Source organism: Hirundo rustica, chromosome 13 (assembly GCF_015227805.2).
Source record: "Hirundo rustica isolate bHirRus1 chromosome 13, bHirRus1.pri.v3, whole genome shotgun sequence".
Taxonomy (NCBI): Eukaryota; Metazoa; Chordata; class Aves; order Passeriformes; family Hirundinidae; genus Hirundo; species Hirundo rustica.
This window is the reverse complement of record NC_053462.1, coordinates 7,365,267-7,381,897: the sequence shown is the minus strand read 5'-3', so window position 1 is coordinate 7,381,897 and position 16,631 is coordinate 7,365,267. Positions and strand designations below refer to the sequence as shown.

The 16,631-nt window shown below is 37.1% G+C and overlaps 1 protein-coding gene across 5 annotated transcripts; it reads right to left on the bottom strand.

Annotated features, from left to right (window-relative positions):
* Positions 1–1,164: 1,164 nt before the first annotated feature.
* Positions 1,165–11,214, bottom strand: DNAAF4 (dynein axonemal assembly factor 4). 5 transcript variants are annotated; one of them, XM_040077281.2, is made up of 9 exons: positions 11,166–11,214; positions 8,763–8,910; positions 8,279–8,412; positions 7,016–7,256; positions 6,131–6,273; positions 5,432–5,541; positions 4,553–4,706; positions 3,428–3,533; positions 1,165–2,365 (listed from the first exon to the last, which is right to left on the bottom strand). In XM_040077281.2, the coding sequence occupies exons 1-9, from the start codon at positions 11,181–11,183 to the stop codon at positions 2,256–2,258; spliced, it is 1,164 nt and encodes a 387-aa protein (XP_039933215.1). In that variant the 5' UTR covers positions 11,184–11,214; the 3' UTR covers positions 1,165–2,255. The 5 variants fall into 5 exon arrangements, with proteins under 5 accessions (XP_039933215.1, XP_039933212.2, XP_039933213.1 ...); XM_040077278.2 differs by lacking the exon at positions 11,166–11,214 and adding an exon at positions 9,771–9,815; XM_040077279.2 differs by lacking the exon at positions 11,166–11,214 and adding an exon at positions 9,478–9,612.
* Between the last annotated feature and the right edge of the window lie 5,417 nt (positions 11,215–16,631).

The following is a 16,631-nucleotide window of genomic DNA, read 5'->3' as shown; positions in this document are numbered from 1 at the left end:
GGCGCCTGCGCGCGGGGCGGCGCCCGCAGCACCCTGGCGAGCGCAGCCCGCGCCCCGCCGCGGCCCGGCGGCCACAGCGCCCGGAGGGGCCCGGCCGCCGCGGCGCCCGCGGCAGCGCAGCGCCCGGCCCGCCCCGCGGCCCGCCCCGGGCACCGCCACGGCAACGCCGCGCAGCCCGGCTCGGGCCCGGCCGCCCCGGCGCCGTTCGGCGGAGGCCGCTCGGAGGCCCCCGCGGCGCGGGGAGCGTTGTGCCGGTGTAACCACGGGAGAGCCGGGCGCGGGAACAGCCAGCTCTGAGGAGACGCGCTTCCTTACGTGTCAGTAATGCTTGTGCGAAGGGAAAGGAAAAAACAAACAACCACCACCCACACTCTCACCCCCCAAAAAACGAACCAAAGAACACCCCAGAACATCACCAACCCGACCCCCCTCAAAAAAAAAAAAAAAAAGAAAAAAAAAAAAAACCAAAAAAAAAAACACCAAACCACAAACCACCACCCACCCAACTACCAAAGGTGCTGTATATTATAGACAACCAATCTCTGATTCCTCTAGCTTCAGGTGGAAAAACTGATGACTGGGAACTAATTTGGAAAGTCTCCTCAAAGCATATAGGCCCGGCTGCTTCAGGAGAAACTGTCCCAAGAGCCTCTTGGACTGGGGATAAGGCAGCTCTTAGCTCCCATCCACGCTCTTAGACCACATCTCATCAACAACTGATCCAAAATCCCAGAGGTTTAGACCTCTACAGTGCTCTGATACTGGAACAAAAAATTAATGGGAGTTGATGACAACAGGCCTCATTAATAAAGTCAATGTCTTACTGCAGTTTTACTGAAGATAGCAAGTTAAGTGTTGGCTTCATGTTTTACATAACTGAGAAACAAAGAAAAAGCCTTCACTGCACCTCTGAAGAGCAGCAGGTGGCTGGCTTGCTCAGCAGCACTAAGGGAGGTACCTTACTCAGAGGAGTTTTACAGCAGGCTCATCAATACAGCACTAGTTCACTTTCCATTAACAGTCTAAGAAGTATTTGTCATACGATAACTCATTCCCTACAGAGGAAAATAAAAATAAATAAAAATAAAAGTACATGAACATGAGTAAGTAAGCACAGTCACTTGTACATTTCTCTAGGGCTCTATTTCTCATATTCCTGGATCTTAGGAAAAAAGGTCACAACTCAATCAAATCACCCAGTCTCACTCTATTCTTACTCTCATGCATATTTTTATTACCCATACTATTTTTGCCACACATATTAAGACATTTTCTATGCTCAAGATTATCACTAATGCAGAAATTGACATAAATCTCAAATTTTACTATCTTCCATAGTCATTATGAATCAAATTACCACTGTCCACAGTTTACTAAATAAGGTCAAAGTTAAGTTCCTCACTCTCCACCATGCATGTTTCAATACACATCTTGAGCAATATTTGCTCTGATCATAAACACTTAACAAATTGGAAATGCTTTGCCCTGTTAGTTGAAAGGCTGACTAACATGGGTTGAATAAGATGTATCTTTCTCCCATTGCCAGAGTCTCTCCTCCTTAGCCCTCATTTCCCCTCAGTAATTATAAAAAGAAAACAGCAATATCTGTAAGTATAGCATTACACTCAGCTGAGGCACTCATACTGCTGCACTGCCCTCCTTCCAGCTGTTATAAAAACAGTATTTTCAGCCCCTTCTAGTGCAATGCAGCAGTTTTCTGTAGGAAAGCAGGGGCAGCAGCTACCCCAGACATTTCTGACTCACCTCAGCACTCTTCTCAAGGCTCCAAGTAAAACAGCCAGAAACAAAGCCTGCCACCTTCTCCCTAATAAAACACTGTAAAATTTGCACACAATAACATATATCTGCATGATAAATACTTTATTATAAAGAAAGAAATCAGTCATAAATGGTATTCAGGGAAGAGACTGACGCAGAAAATTCAGAAGTCTGCTAAAACTGAAAGAAGTGTAGTTGAAATGGTCCTGGTTTGGAAAGAACACTTAACAAAAAGGAACCGCTTCAAGTCCAGGGTTTCAGATTGATAGAATAATACAGAATGCTAACAAAAAGCAAAAATATGACAACTTTGTATCAAAATTATATAAAATGTATCTAACCATGTTTATAATACTCTACTTTCCAATAATATATCCAATCTTTTACCAATTTTGTAACTGTTCCAAATGAATCACAAAAATGTCCTCAAAGGCATCAAAGAGTTTCTTTTATATATATATATATATATATTTTAATTAAGAGCTTTGCATTGTTCCTTGAATTAGATGTCGAATCTTCTCAGCATCTTTTTCTATATTTTTATTTTTAGGATCAATCTTGAGAGCTGCTTCATAATCCTGAAGACCTAATATAGACACATCAATAAGAATACCAATCAATAATGCAAGAGCATCCTCTTTAGCAACTAACTGGAAATAACTACTCCCCAGTCATATGCATAAAGTATTGATCTTGAGATTTGGCCTTAAGTAAGACGGCAGCAGAATGACATTAGTTAAGCTTCCACCAGTAAACAAGCTTATATTTTGTTCATCTTATTTTACAAAACATTTTAACGGAAACACTCTACCACATAAACATTTTCAAGTTTTGAAACATGGAAATAGAGCCTCTTCAGTCACATACATATACACCTATATATGTGTGTGTGCATTCTAAAGTGTTCTGCAGAAGAGAGGAAATGATCCTGGGTGAAAATAAGAACAAAAAGAGACATGAACTGTGAAAACTAGAGCTCATGGGGAAAAAACCAAATCATGAGTTCTTGAAGTAAAATTCTGCCTACGTTAATCTTTTTTATAAGGTTTCAAAGTGCAAATGAAGCTGTAAGGGAATAACGAAGTGATGCCTAAGTAGATTAAGGCAAACAAGGGCCAAAGCTTAGTACTTCAACACTTTGAATTTTGACATTTTTAGTATTCTTCAATTTCTATTATCAGCTTTCACTTGTAAATATGCTTTATAAAACTGATCTGATACTCTTGAGGAACTGAATAGGGAAACTGTAAATTCAGGTATTTTCACACAAATCAATTGTACTTGATGAGTCATTTTACTCATCAATATGGGTTTCCTACCTCGTTTTACAAAGTATTACTAAGCATTTCATAAGTATTTTAGAAATATTTAATGTTATTAAAATATCTTCAATGGAAAAACCCCTTAAATTAGGAATGGAATCCATTTTCTCAAACTTGTAAAGGTTTTCCAAGTATCTGGTAAATTAAAGAAAAAATAAAAAAGAATGTGGTATAAAGGTTTTTAACAAGTAGACATAGATTGTATAGACCTCCTTCAAAGTCGTTCCTGAAAACATAAAGGTGTGAGCAGCCTCACTGAGCTAAACAGAGTTACTTGCATATCACTCTAAATTCCTGTGCATGTTTTCATAAAAGCAAGGCCTCACCTTCAGTGTATAATTCCAGCTGACAAAATGCTGTTCCACGTCTCACATGGGCTTTCACTCGAGCATTCTCATTATCAGGAACAGGTGGTGTCAACAGTTCCAATGCCTTTACAAATGAGAATACCCAAAGTATTTATAAGTAGATTTTCCATAATTTGTGGGGTTTTTTCTAATTTACAAACACTTCTCTCACCTAATTACTATTATTATACAGTGACATAATAACTATTCAAACAGGAATAGAAAATAGCTATTCAAATTTAACTATAAATGGCTTGTGAATCTAGTCATTAAGATTTGTATCCATCACCCCTATTTGTTAACTACACTTACACTGCCATGATTAAAAACTGGCAAATACCATGTTAAATGTTTATTGCAGTCAAATAATGTGTTCTGTTCTCATAAATCATATAACCTATCATGCTATCAAAAGGAAAAAAAAAAAAGGTAGCACTAAAAAAGCACATGTGTTTTAGTAGTAGTTACTAGAAAAAAAAACAAAAACAAGACCAAAACCCCACAAGTTTCAAGACTCAAGTACTTATTAATGAAAAAAAAAAATCCTTGGAAAACTTTTTCCACTTATTCAGGTGTCATTTGAGACCATTCCTCTTGTTGCACAAATAACAGCTGCTAAAACATCAGGACAATATAGCCCTTCTTTAAAAATGTTTGGTTTGTTGGAAAGTTTTAAGGTATTCTGCTCATCACCACCACTTTTCTTTTTCCTTCCAACTAAATGAAGCACACCACAACATAATAGGAAACGTACGAGAATACTTTGGTTTTGTTTTTCTCTGCTTCAAGTTGTGGGATTTTTTCAAATGTATATAATGCTACAATATTTTTATCTGGAAAGAAACAAGCTGGCCAATATATGGCCATTTGTCACAAATGTGTCAAAGCCTAGTTTAGGGTTTACTTTATTGTTGTTTCATTTTAAATTTCTGAAAGCTCATTAATCACTATCAAATTTCAATAGTTCACCATGGCTTCACTATATCAATTTTGAATTTTAAAACTTTGAATTGCACTAATATGTATTTACAAATCTGCTTAAAACACGACCATCCCAGTAACAAATCACATTCATGCATGAGATGACAGCCTGGATTTTTATACCTTAGAGGAATCTTCGATAGCTTTGTGTAAATTTCTCAGTTTAAGGTGGCAAGCAGCACGGTTCAGGTACAGCAGGGGAAGTTTATTGTTCAACCTCACCGCAAGGTTATACGCATTTACTGCCCCAAGGTAGTCTCCCATCGCAAACATTTTGCTAAGTATCAAACAAAAAGTGAAACGTGCTTTAAAGAAAGGGATAAATACAAAATAAACACCTACTTATTGTTAAGTCGTTTTCAAAAATTTGAGGGTTTAGCATCTTTTCCTTTGAAATGCTCCTTTATAGCGTTTTCTATGAACAGCACAGCTGAAGTTCAGTGCACCCTGAGGCTGACAATATAGCTTAGAGGTACATGACAAAAACAGTCACTGCTTACAGGCAATGAAGAATTGTAAGAGTGGACACATTTATGTAAACACAAGACTAATTTTGAAAGCTTTGTCTGATTATGATTGCCTAATCAAAGCTTTCTGTATAACATAGCTATATAAATAAACCAATATTTGTATCAAGTTCCTAAAGTTTATTTTATGCAGATGTTTAACCTCTCACTAAAACCGTACAGATGAAATTAAATCCACATAGGTATAATACTGCACTGCCTCAACTTTCTTCAAAGAAGAATATGTACAACGTGTTTACAGTGATTTTGTTCATCATGAGCTTCAACAATTGCATCTCATGATTTATCAGATTCTAACCCTATAAGCTGTCAATAAAATCTCTAATACAACTACCATGACTACTCTAGACATTCACCAACTCTGTCTGGAATAAACAGAACATACCAAAACTGAACACCATAAAATGAAAAAGTAGACAAACACCATAAAAAAAAATTATTTTTTTAATACATCTTCAAGTGGAATGTAACTTACTTTCCTTTGTCCTTTAACCAATCTGGATTCTTCTCCTCTTCTTTTAAATCTTGCAGCTCAGATAAATCAGAATTTATTATTCTTCGAGCTTCTGCTTGTTTATGTAGCCACTGTAAATACAAAATGTGCTAGTATTATTTCTGAAGCAAAAATTCAAATACAAAAAAGGATTTTATTTTCATCTCTTCACTCATACTTCTCAAAAGAATTCCATTAACTATATATTTCAGACAGAGGAAAATATTTGATAGTATCCAATATGAAAAATTTATCATTTCCCCAAGTATTTTGTTACCAGGAGAAGTCAGGTTACCACATCTCTAATACATTTTTGTTTACTTGTCTGTTTCAATCTTTCAAAATTACTTTGTGTTCATTGAATCAATCTCAAAAGAGCTGCGAGTTTCTTTTAAGACAGAACTGAAAAAATCTTAAATACGAAGAGTTAGGACATTCCAAATTTTGTACTTCAAGGAATTCAATTAATATTGCTGCTTTTCCTCCCCCTCCTCAAAAAGGAACATGTTATTTATTAATCTGCAAAACCACATGGTGAAAAGAATTTTTATATAAAATTGTTTCTTAATTTAAATAAGACTGCCTTCCTTGGAAGATAAGGATATTGCATAGGAAACATTCATTGGCACAGACACTATTTTCATATTGACTGAATACACAATAAATAATCCCCCACTTTACCTCCTCCTCTTCAGCAACACGAGATTCTCGCAGAGCTGTGGGAAAAACTCGTGGTGTAAAGTTGACTTTAATTGTAGCAGCAGCTCGGGGAGCTGGTAATAGTTCTTCCTTTAAATTGTGTGAAAATATACAGGAACTGTGACCTAAGAAAAGAGTTAGAGCACTGGAAATGAAAAATGAAGCAACAGATTTTTGTGGTTTTCTACCTAAGTCCAAAGCACACCTGATTTAGAAATGCAACACATTAGAACTAAACCTCTAATTGCTTGAGAAAAGTTTAGACTTGTTCTTTTGAAGGGAAGATTCAAACAATTTTTCTTCCTAATGTAGCAAGTAAATAAATGAAATTATACAGCATCTCTCACAAATGAATTTAAACTCCTCTTACACCTCTCTCTTTGTTTTTATGATGCTGTGACACAGCAACAATAAGAGCTAAAACTAACCTATCAAATCAAACAAAAATTAAATGTCTTCTGCTGGTTTAGTTCCCTGAATTGGCTCTCCATGGAGCCAAGACACAGGACAAAGAGCACAAAAGGAGATTGAATATTTCTGTGAAATCCAGCAGCTAGGTAACTTTGGGTAACAGAAACCCCACCGCCAGGAAGTCTGCATTACACTGCCAGAAAGGCTTTCTGATTTACTTTTCTAAAGCTTAGAACAAAAACTGCCCTTGTATTTCCAAAGACTTCAACAAGAGCTAAGAACTCATGTGCTTTAGCTCAATAAATTGCCTGAAAATAACAATTTTAAAAACAACTGCAAGCTAAAAGAACTGGTTCGATATGGTGGAGATAAAGATAAGTGATGAATTAGAAACATTTAGGAATAAAGTTATACCCACACTTTAAAGAATTATAGAGTACAGTCCAATTATACAACCTTTTGTGGATTTGAGTTTGGTCTTAGGAGTTCCTTCATTAGAAAGCTGAGTTTTGTTCATTTTTTCACTTTTTCTCTCTTTTAATGGCTCGATTTCTTGATGTAATTCACCCTTTTTTTGTATGCTCTTGTATTTATCACCATCTTTTTGTTGTTTTTTCCATAATTCCAACTCTTTAGTGACCTTCTGCCGCTCCTTTTCTTTCAGATCTTCAATTCTTTTTCTTTCAGCTTCCTCTAGCTATTTGAACAGAAAAACTCCTATGAGATGCATAACATCTGACAATACTGACTTGACCAAGTTAAAGTTACCATTATTTTCCCAGTTTCATATCCCAAGCACAGTGTAACCAATAATGTGACCATAAAAGCAGAGTTAGTTAAGATGCTTAAAAATTACTGTGAGAGTAAAGATTTCTGACTAGCTTTTACAGATCTCATCTTTGAACTATTTTACTAGCAACCCTAAAGTACAATCCAGAAACATTCAGAATTAAGTTTTACTTTTAAACAGTAAAAATCCTGGCCATGTTCCAATGCAGATCTCTGGAGAATACAGAAATGTAAAATATATGTGATAATCTGAATACACCATTCCTTATTTCTCCTCTTCTCTTTGAGATAATTAAATATTTAGAAGAGGTACAATGCTGTTACTAAGAAAGTCACTAATTGTAGTTCTTTTTGGTCCATATTGCACATGCAAGCTTGACATTTCATTGCATGCTCCAAAAAAACTCCTTTAAACACAAGTGAAGTGACAAGACTTTTTATATACATATAAATTTTAAGAACATATCTTAAAATATACATAAAAAACAGAATAACAAAGACGCAGACATGCAAAAGAAAAGAAAAGGGGAAAAAAAAAAAAAAAGTCTGATATAAAATACCACAAAGAATAAGTGAGAATTTTAAAATCAGTAGTTTTCACAGTGCTAAAGGACTAAACACCTGAAAAGGCCACAAAAGACTACAGTTTTGCCACATGACTGTACTCTTCTTTCAACGAAAATCTGAGGTTGTCACCAAGAACTTTCACTGGTATTACTCACAGAAAATGGCAACTGCTAAGCACTTTTTCTGTAATATTTTCATATTTGGTAATAAATATGTTTTAAATGTAAAGAAATAATAAGCTACACCACCACTATAATAAAAATTGGTACTTTTCATATTTTTAAGGTACATTTAGCAAATCATCTGCCAGATTAGTTGGTACTGGTTTACATGTATGTCTTGTAGAGCTCCTTTCAAACCTACCTTCATTGTGGCCTCCAAAGCATATTTTTTGTGTTCTTGCTTTGTAATTTTTTTTGCTTCTGTCTCCTCTTTTGCCTTTTCATGGGCTTTTAGAACAGCTTTCTCCCTCAGATACTGTAGTTTCTCCTTGTCATCTTAAAAAAATAAACCACTTTATTCATTTAGGCCTAGAGTTCTACTGGCATGTACCATATTAATGAAAATGCGATTTCTTCTGCTACTTTGGCAAATACAACGTGGTTACAATTCAACAAATCAGCATCTACCAAGCCCATGTCTATAAGAGAAAAATTAACATTTGGTTACACACAAAAGGTTTTACAAGAAACTTTGTTTTTTCATACACGCTAGATCCAGTAGATTCACTCATACTTTCTGTTTTTAATAGTGAACAAGAAGGTTGAACTGAGCAGATATCTACCAGCAGCAGTTTCACAGTATGGGTTCCTTACATGTTATCTAATTTTAAGCGTAGAGAACTTACCATTTGCTAGAGTTAGGGAATCCCACATGGCCGGTTCTTTTTTATACAAAGTGAAGAAAATGTTTCCATTTCCAATCTTTGCTGTGCTATTTGTGTCATCAATAGGAGCATATAAAATGGCTTCAAATAAAAAGGGAGGTATGCTTACCTACAAAAATATAATTTGTACTAATATTTACTATTTTAAATTAAATTTCACATATTCAAAACACAGCACAAGCATACAGTAAGTCTCAAGAAACAGATACTATTGACAGAAACAATTTGCTTTGTATCCACTGTGGAGGTTTGTAGAAGCCCAGAGGTGCTTCCTTCCCCTCAAGGGTGGGTTGTCACAAGGTTATATACCGTATTTATGAGATTGAAAAAGTCGGTTCTTCAGCGTTGCAACAGAAGCCGTGAATTTCAAATATAGGATTATTATTCACAGTATAAGTAAATGTATAATTTCAGTCCATTTATGAGAGTAAAGGCAGCTGGCACCTGTTGAGTGGCAAGAGCATTAGTAGGTAATGAGCAACGGTAAGCCATTATCTGCCGCAGGACGGACGTTTAAGAGCCTGCGGCACACAGAGGAAGATTATAAAAGATAAAGGGTTATGAACTTGACGTGTTGCCATGGCGCACGGCGCGCGTGCTTTTGAGCAGGGTGACGGAGTAACCCCAGGCCCTGGCGGCAGGAGGCCCGTGAGGCGAGCGGGGCGCGGCCGCCCACCTTCAGGTACTGCTCGCTGCAGAAGATGTTGGCGGGGGTGGCCCGGGCGCCGCGCAAGGGCAGCGAGAGGTACACGGCGGTGAGGGTCTGGCGCCAGCTGTGCTCCCGCAGCCACACCGGCATCGCCGCGGCCGGACGAGCTCCCGGGGCGCCGCCCGGCCTCGGCACCCGCCCGGCCTCGGCACCCGCCCGGCCTCGGCACCCGCCCCGCCCCGCGGCGCGGCGCACGCCGGGAGCTGTAGTCCCGAGGGGCCTGAGGGCCGCGGGCACGGCTGCCGGCGCCCACACCTCACCTCAGCACAGCAGGAAAGAATGCAGCTCATATCATCCACATACGTTTCTAGAAAGAGACGAACTGCCGGTAGTGTAGAATTTCTGACAAAAAAAATTATCCAAAGCTGATGATGGATTTGATTGATACACAGAACCACAGAATGGGTCCATATGGTCCAGCCTCCCTGTTCAAGTAGGGTCATCCCGGAGCACATAGTATAGGATTGTGTCCAGATGGTTCTGGAATATCTCCAGTGAGAAAGACTCCACAGCCTCTCTGGGCAGACTGCACCCACACAAAAGTTCTTCCTCAGTTCAGGTGGAACTTCCCGAGCATCAGTTTCTGCCTGTTACCTCTTGCTCTATTGCTCAGAACCCCTGAGAATAGCCTGGCTCCATCCTCTGGCACCTCCCTTCAGACATTTATACACGTTGCTGAGGTCCCCTCCCAGTCACCTCTACTTGACGCTAAACAGGCCCAACTCCCTCAGCCTGTCCTTGTAAGAGGGATTCTCCAGACCCTTGAATCAACTTGGCAGCTCAGAGCTGGACGTGCTGCAGGAGCTCCATGTCTCCTGTACTGAGGAGCCCAGAACTGCACACACAACTCACCAAGTGTGACCTCACCATGGCTCAGCAGAAGGCAGGATCACCTTCCTTGACCTACTCTGGCAATGCTGGCACTGAAATTTCCACATGTCCCCTAAAAATAACTGGGTCATACAGGCAGCCCCATGCTATTGCTGAGCAATATTGTCTGCTGTACTGCCTCTGCCAAAAACTCAGGAGGTAATTTGCACATTAGCACTCCATGTTTCTCAAACAAACTGTAACGCTGTATCTGCCAAAATAAAGTCTAGTATATTGAAAGCAACTGCTTCTGGAGAATACGGCCCGAAAGATGAGCCAAACACAGCTGGATAAAAATTCAGGTATGTTTAAGTTCCTCAAAAGTATACAATTACCTAGAACTATTAGGAAAAATCCAGAAACAAAAAGTCTAGTTTTCCCTCTTTCTTTTAAAATGAGACCAAGAATAGTGGAGTTTAACATGGCTCACATTACCTAGTATTTCTAATGTGTATCTCTGAAGATTTAATTTTTATGTTAAGATTAATTTTTATGTTCTATTACCTATAATACAGAGCAATATTCAAAGAGTAGAAGTTACTTTTAAGTACTGTGTATATATAAAAGTAGGTATTGCAAAGATTTAAAACATTTTCAGAGCAAGAAATTCATATGATTTCTGGGTTATTCTCCACCCTCACTCACCCACATCAGTATCATCTGGAAGAATCCTTGCATAGACTGGAATCTGAGAATTGAATTAAATTCCTCTTTCCAAGAACATTCAAAGTACATAGCAGCAGCAGCTAGAATGATTATAATGTAGTAACTCAAAAATCTCCTACCCCTCCAGGTGTAGTCATCCAGAAAGCGTCCTTCAGTTACGGAGAGCTCATTCACAGACAGTAAGTCACAGGTTTTCAGTGCAAGTCTTCTGCCTTGGTCACCCAAGTGTCATTTTTAGTTTAATCACAGAGAACATACTGAAATTAAACAGCTTATTATTTATTCCTGCTAGAAGAACTATATTATGCATACATGCTTTACAAGACAAGACACAGTTATGGTTACCAGTATTTGATCTTCTCAAATTACACAAAAGGTCTCCAATGTATCAACCAAAATGTCTGTTTACTTAAAACCTAGATCTGCAATGCAAAGCTTGTAGGGGGACACAGTAAATAGCACTAACATGTTTTTATGTCAAAGTAGCAGATTTAGCTGCTAAAGGACACAAAAGGGATTCAAGCAAAGTCTTGGATCCACCTTAAACTTTTGAATTGATGTGTATGTGCAGAACCACCCACTCCAGCCTTACCTGAGCATGCTGCTGTGCTCACTGTGACACACTTGCAAAATAAACAAGAGACACCCATGCAGTGTGGTCCTTCTGCTGGCATTAACTTTAACAGTCAAAAGTCTGCAGTGAAAAGTTTGCAGTGAAAGAATATAATTTTTTCCACTGAAAATCTGATTCCTAAATTCCCATCTCTTGTGCTATGAAGGATGCACTTTTATATTCCAGACAAACCTTAATAACATTATTAATATTCTAGACCTTCCAGCTGCCTATATATCTTTTCTGGGGTTATTTCACTTCTAATATCTTCAGAAGTTTAAATATGTGGGAGGAAAAAAAAAATCCTTTAGATAGTTTACATTTTCTTATCTTTAATTATTAACCTTTTTTTCTCCCAACCTTTCTAAATTCTCTCTCAGCCCTCCACATCTTTAACAAAAACCAGAAACATTTTATGAGATTGTTTTTATTCCAATAAACTGTTTTGTATGTGTCACTTAGGACCTATATCAGTTACTTTTAAAAATTATTCGTAAAGCAGTGATTTGGTATGTGTCAGTACTGGCATTTTAACTAACAGGAAGAGCTTGGTAATAATTTTATAAACTGGAATAAAAAACTCTTCATGTAACCACTTTCCAAGTGGTTACTTTTCCAGTAACTTTTCCAAGAAAGTTATTTTAAAAAATCTATTTGGACAAATGGTGCTTGATCCTTCCCTCCCAACCTGTGAGGAAAGAAATGGGGCTGAAGGCACAAGACCTTTTCCCATCTGCTTTGAAGCCACTACAGATTAACACCTTTACAGAACAGTGGAGTTCCCCAGGAGAGGCAGGAACTGTATTTTCTGATCCATATGACCTCATGCTGCTTCTTGCAGGATTACACCTAATCCAAATGCCTTCTCACAGGCAGAACATTAGAAGAGTCCATCTAGGCATTACATCATCTTCAGAAAGTCAACAGGCAATTTCCCCACAAAAATTATCTTTATTTTAAAGGAAATTGAAACCAGACAACAGAAAGCAACAAAGTAACGTACAGTGCTGGACAAAGTCTACCATATACATTTTCCAAGAACATTTGAATCAGATCCTGATATATGTTCTTCTAAAAGGTAAAAATATCAAATCATTATTAACAAAAAAAATTTTAACGTCAGCAATCTTAATCAGCTTATATTTTGCATTGTTTGGATGGCAGTAGATTGGTAACTTGCCTTTTTCTACTCACTTTTAACTCTAAAAGGAGAATGTGGACAAAAAATTCCAAGTCAGAAGGCCCTAAAGACCACAGTGCCTGCTCTAAAGGCCACAAACACAAGCTTGGAGGAAAGACCATGTCTTAAAAAAAATCCCTAACAACTTTGTATTATTTCACATTTAAAACAAACAAACAAACAAACAAAAAAAACCAATCAAACAAAAAAAACCACACACACACACAAAAAAACCACCCACCCCCACAACTATCAAGAAAGAAAAACAAACAAAAAAAATAATACATTAAGAACTTGCCCTCCTTAAGTTATATGGAAGTTCAGATTCAGACCATTCTGTAGAGGAAAAGATGAGTGTCTAGGAACAGACAACTCTCATAACTCCCATCCCAAAATGTCTCCTGAACAACAATTCCTGAAATACAGTGCGCAAATCTCCAAGTAAAAAGGGGAGGTTGGATCAAAAAATTATTTTGAGACAGTTTCTTTGAAGATGAAAAGGAAAATTATGTATGGTAAACAATGCAGAAACAGTTTTTCCCTATGGTGCTGGGATAAGCCATTTCTAAACCAGGAGACAAAGAGTGACACGGAAAACTTCTGGCTAGAGGCAGCACCTCTGAGGGCCTGAACACCACCCAGAACTAATTACCCCAAAACTGATGACACACAGCACTAGGCTACTAAAGGGACCTTTCTCTTCTTGTATATAAAGCAGAAGTTATCACTTCCACATAAAGAAGTGAATGTGCATAACTCAAGATGTAGTGTAGGATAGTTATATTGCCTTAAAGAGTTCTGCTAAGTACACTTAGTTTAGCTTCCAGTCTTAGGGAAGAGTCTATTCTAATATAGAAAGCTTTTGCCAAAACCTAGCAACTGCAGAATAACTTTAAAATACATCCAGTTCTACATCCTCCTGCATATATCTAATCACATCCAATAGACAAAAAAGTTATATGCCGTCTAAACAAACAAACAAACAATCAATGTTTTGTAGAACAAGTTAAGTGTTAGAATTGAATTTTCACACCCAAGAGCTGATTACCAAATGTTCACCCATTTATCAGTGGATAATATTAAGAAAGTCATATTAAATAATGGCAACGAGATGATAATGCATATCTGTGCTGTGTGTTCTGAAAGGTACTCAGTTTTAATTATCATTAATTGCTACCATCTATCATACCTCATTCTATGCAAGATACCTCACCAGCTACCAATCCATAAACAATAATGTTTCACATACTTCATAGAGTAGCTTAAAACACATCATGGTATGAAATAATTTGTATTACATAGTAATTTAATCCCTGGCCACAGGGTTAATGTTGGACAAAGTCTGGAAAATGTTCCAATTTGAATTACATACATTAACTTTGTCACACACCACAGCACTAATGCATGTATTACATCAGACATGCTCTAATTTAAAATCAAAACAAAAAAGTTGTTGCAAAAATACATGTCACCAATGTGGAACACATTCAAGATTGTATAAAAAGTACTGAACTGATATCCCAAAACAGGTATATTTAAGCAGTACATAAGGAAAGATTAGTTTTAATATGAAACAGTCATTTAAGTCACATACAACATGATAAGAAGCATGACTTCCTTTTTGAAAAATGTTACACCAATACTTTTACTGACAGGCAATGTTTATTTATAAAATGAAAGGGATATATTTAATGCAGATATGTTACTGTATTAAATTGGAATAAAGACAAATGTTAAAAAGGTGCTACATTTTAACACCATTGATTTTGTAAAAATCTCAAACCATAGAAGCATTTCACTTGCAAATATCACAGGCCCCAAACTGCAAACACTTTAAAAACATTCTTGACTGTTTGCATGCAGTTTCACTGACTTCATTAATTCTCACATGCTTGAAATTAAGCCTGAAAATCTGATTACAAAACTGCTTCTTAGAAACTTCAGGGTCACAAAGTATAATCTTTGAGCAGCCCCCAAAATTATATTTTTGTTTTAAGTAGAGCAAACTTTATTACTTTTCTCTAGCTTCTTTCATCTGAAGTTCTCAAATAATAACTAGTCCTCTAAACAACCTTTGGAAGTAAGCATCAGTCCCATCTTCTTTCAGAAAAGACAGGCACCGTTAACCTGCTAGTTTCAAGTTGTAGAAGGAATGAGTAAAACAGGAAGAAACAGGATTTTTGCTACCTACCCTTTAGTCTGTATCCAGCACTGTCACTTAGATGTTTTCTCATTTAAAACTGGTCACTAGCAAAAAAGTATTAAGGACAGCACAATCCAATTTATACCTGTTTATTTCAGCCTGGGGGGAAAAAAAATTTGGGAGAAATATAAGGCTGCATTTCTGATCATGACCAGAAACTACTTAAAAAGAACACAGGCATTTTCCATAAAAATGTTAAGGTTTGCAAGATTTACAAAATCTTTGCAGTATTTTTGGTGTGCAGCACCAGTACAGTCTAAAATGAAAGAAGCGCATGAGAGTTCAATACAGATTGTTTCATGTATTACAAATCCCCTCACCTATTCTAGGCACGCCCCCCCACCCTCCCACCCACCATTCTAGAACTAACTTCTAGTGCTAATCAGCTGACATTTTCCTAGTACCTTACTAATTAAACACGATTGCTGTTTTTCCTGTGCATACTTGAACTACTACTTAGTCAACACATGCAGAGAAAACCAAAATATAACTGCTTTCTAGATAAAGAGTTCAAGTATGCCAAGAGCAGATCAGTAGAGCAAGCATATTGGCTGGATGACTTCTGGAGATCCTTGCCAGTCCTATCTCTAGGATCAGTGTGCTAACAACTGTGGGGCTGGTTGTTCATTTGTTTTTATTTGATATCATTGACATTTGCTAGTGCCATGAACTTACAGGTTAATAAATGCAGAAAATTTACTGCGTTACAAACCCAATATAATACCAGCTTGGAAAAATCTAAAATAAATTGTTAGAATAAGTTTCACAAATACATAATTTAAGGCCTTATGAAATGATATTCCAGTTGATTTTAAGTATTTAAGAACACTATATTTAAATACTAATGTCCTGACAGCTAATCTAGAAAATAGTTGCCTAACTTCATGTTGGGTTGAGGGAAAAGATTAAGTAATACATGGCTATTTTAACTATAATGTCCACTCCAAAATGTTAAAACACGAATTGGACTTCTGAGAACAAATGCCCCAAAATCTTCTCACAAGAGGCATGGAGAGCAGGAGTGGGAAAAAGTAACGATATCATCATTGGAGCTTTGGTTGAATTTTTACTGAGCAAAATGTTTATTTCGTCTACATTACTCTAGGTGTGAACCAGCTCCATTATGTTCACAGTGCTAATTGTTGCAGAGATTTAACTGATTCCCAGAGGAACAAATCTATCTAAACAAGGTTTGGTTTAATTGCTACTTCAGGTATCAAAAGCAAATTCAAACAGTCTGTCAGTCATTAGGAAAACTACTGAAGAATAAGTCTCTCTAACACAGGTTGTTGCTTGTTTGGTTTTTTGTTGGTGGTTTTAAAATCACACCTCTAAAAAAACAAGATTAAATCTAGTTAATGTAGTAAATTAAAGCAACTAGTGAAAACAGAAGCTCTGGATCTATTGATCTATCTTACACTTTACATCTCCATACAGGAAAATTCTCAAGATATGAAACATGTCACTTACACTTTAGACACTATTTTTTTTCCCTGATAAGAGGCAAAAAAAAAAAAAAAAAAAAAAAAAAAAAAAAAAAAAAAAAAGAAGAGTCAGGTAATTCTGCATTTATACAGCAAAACTTTCAC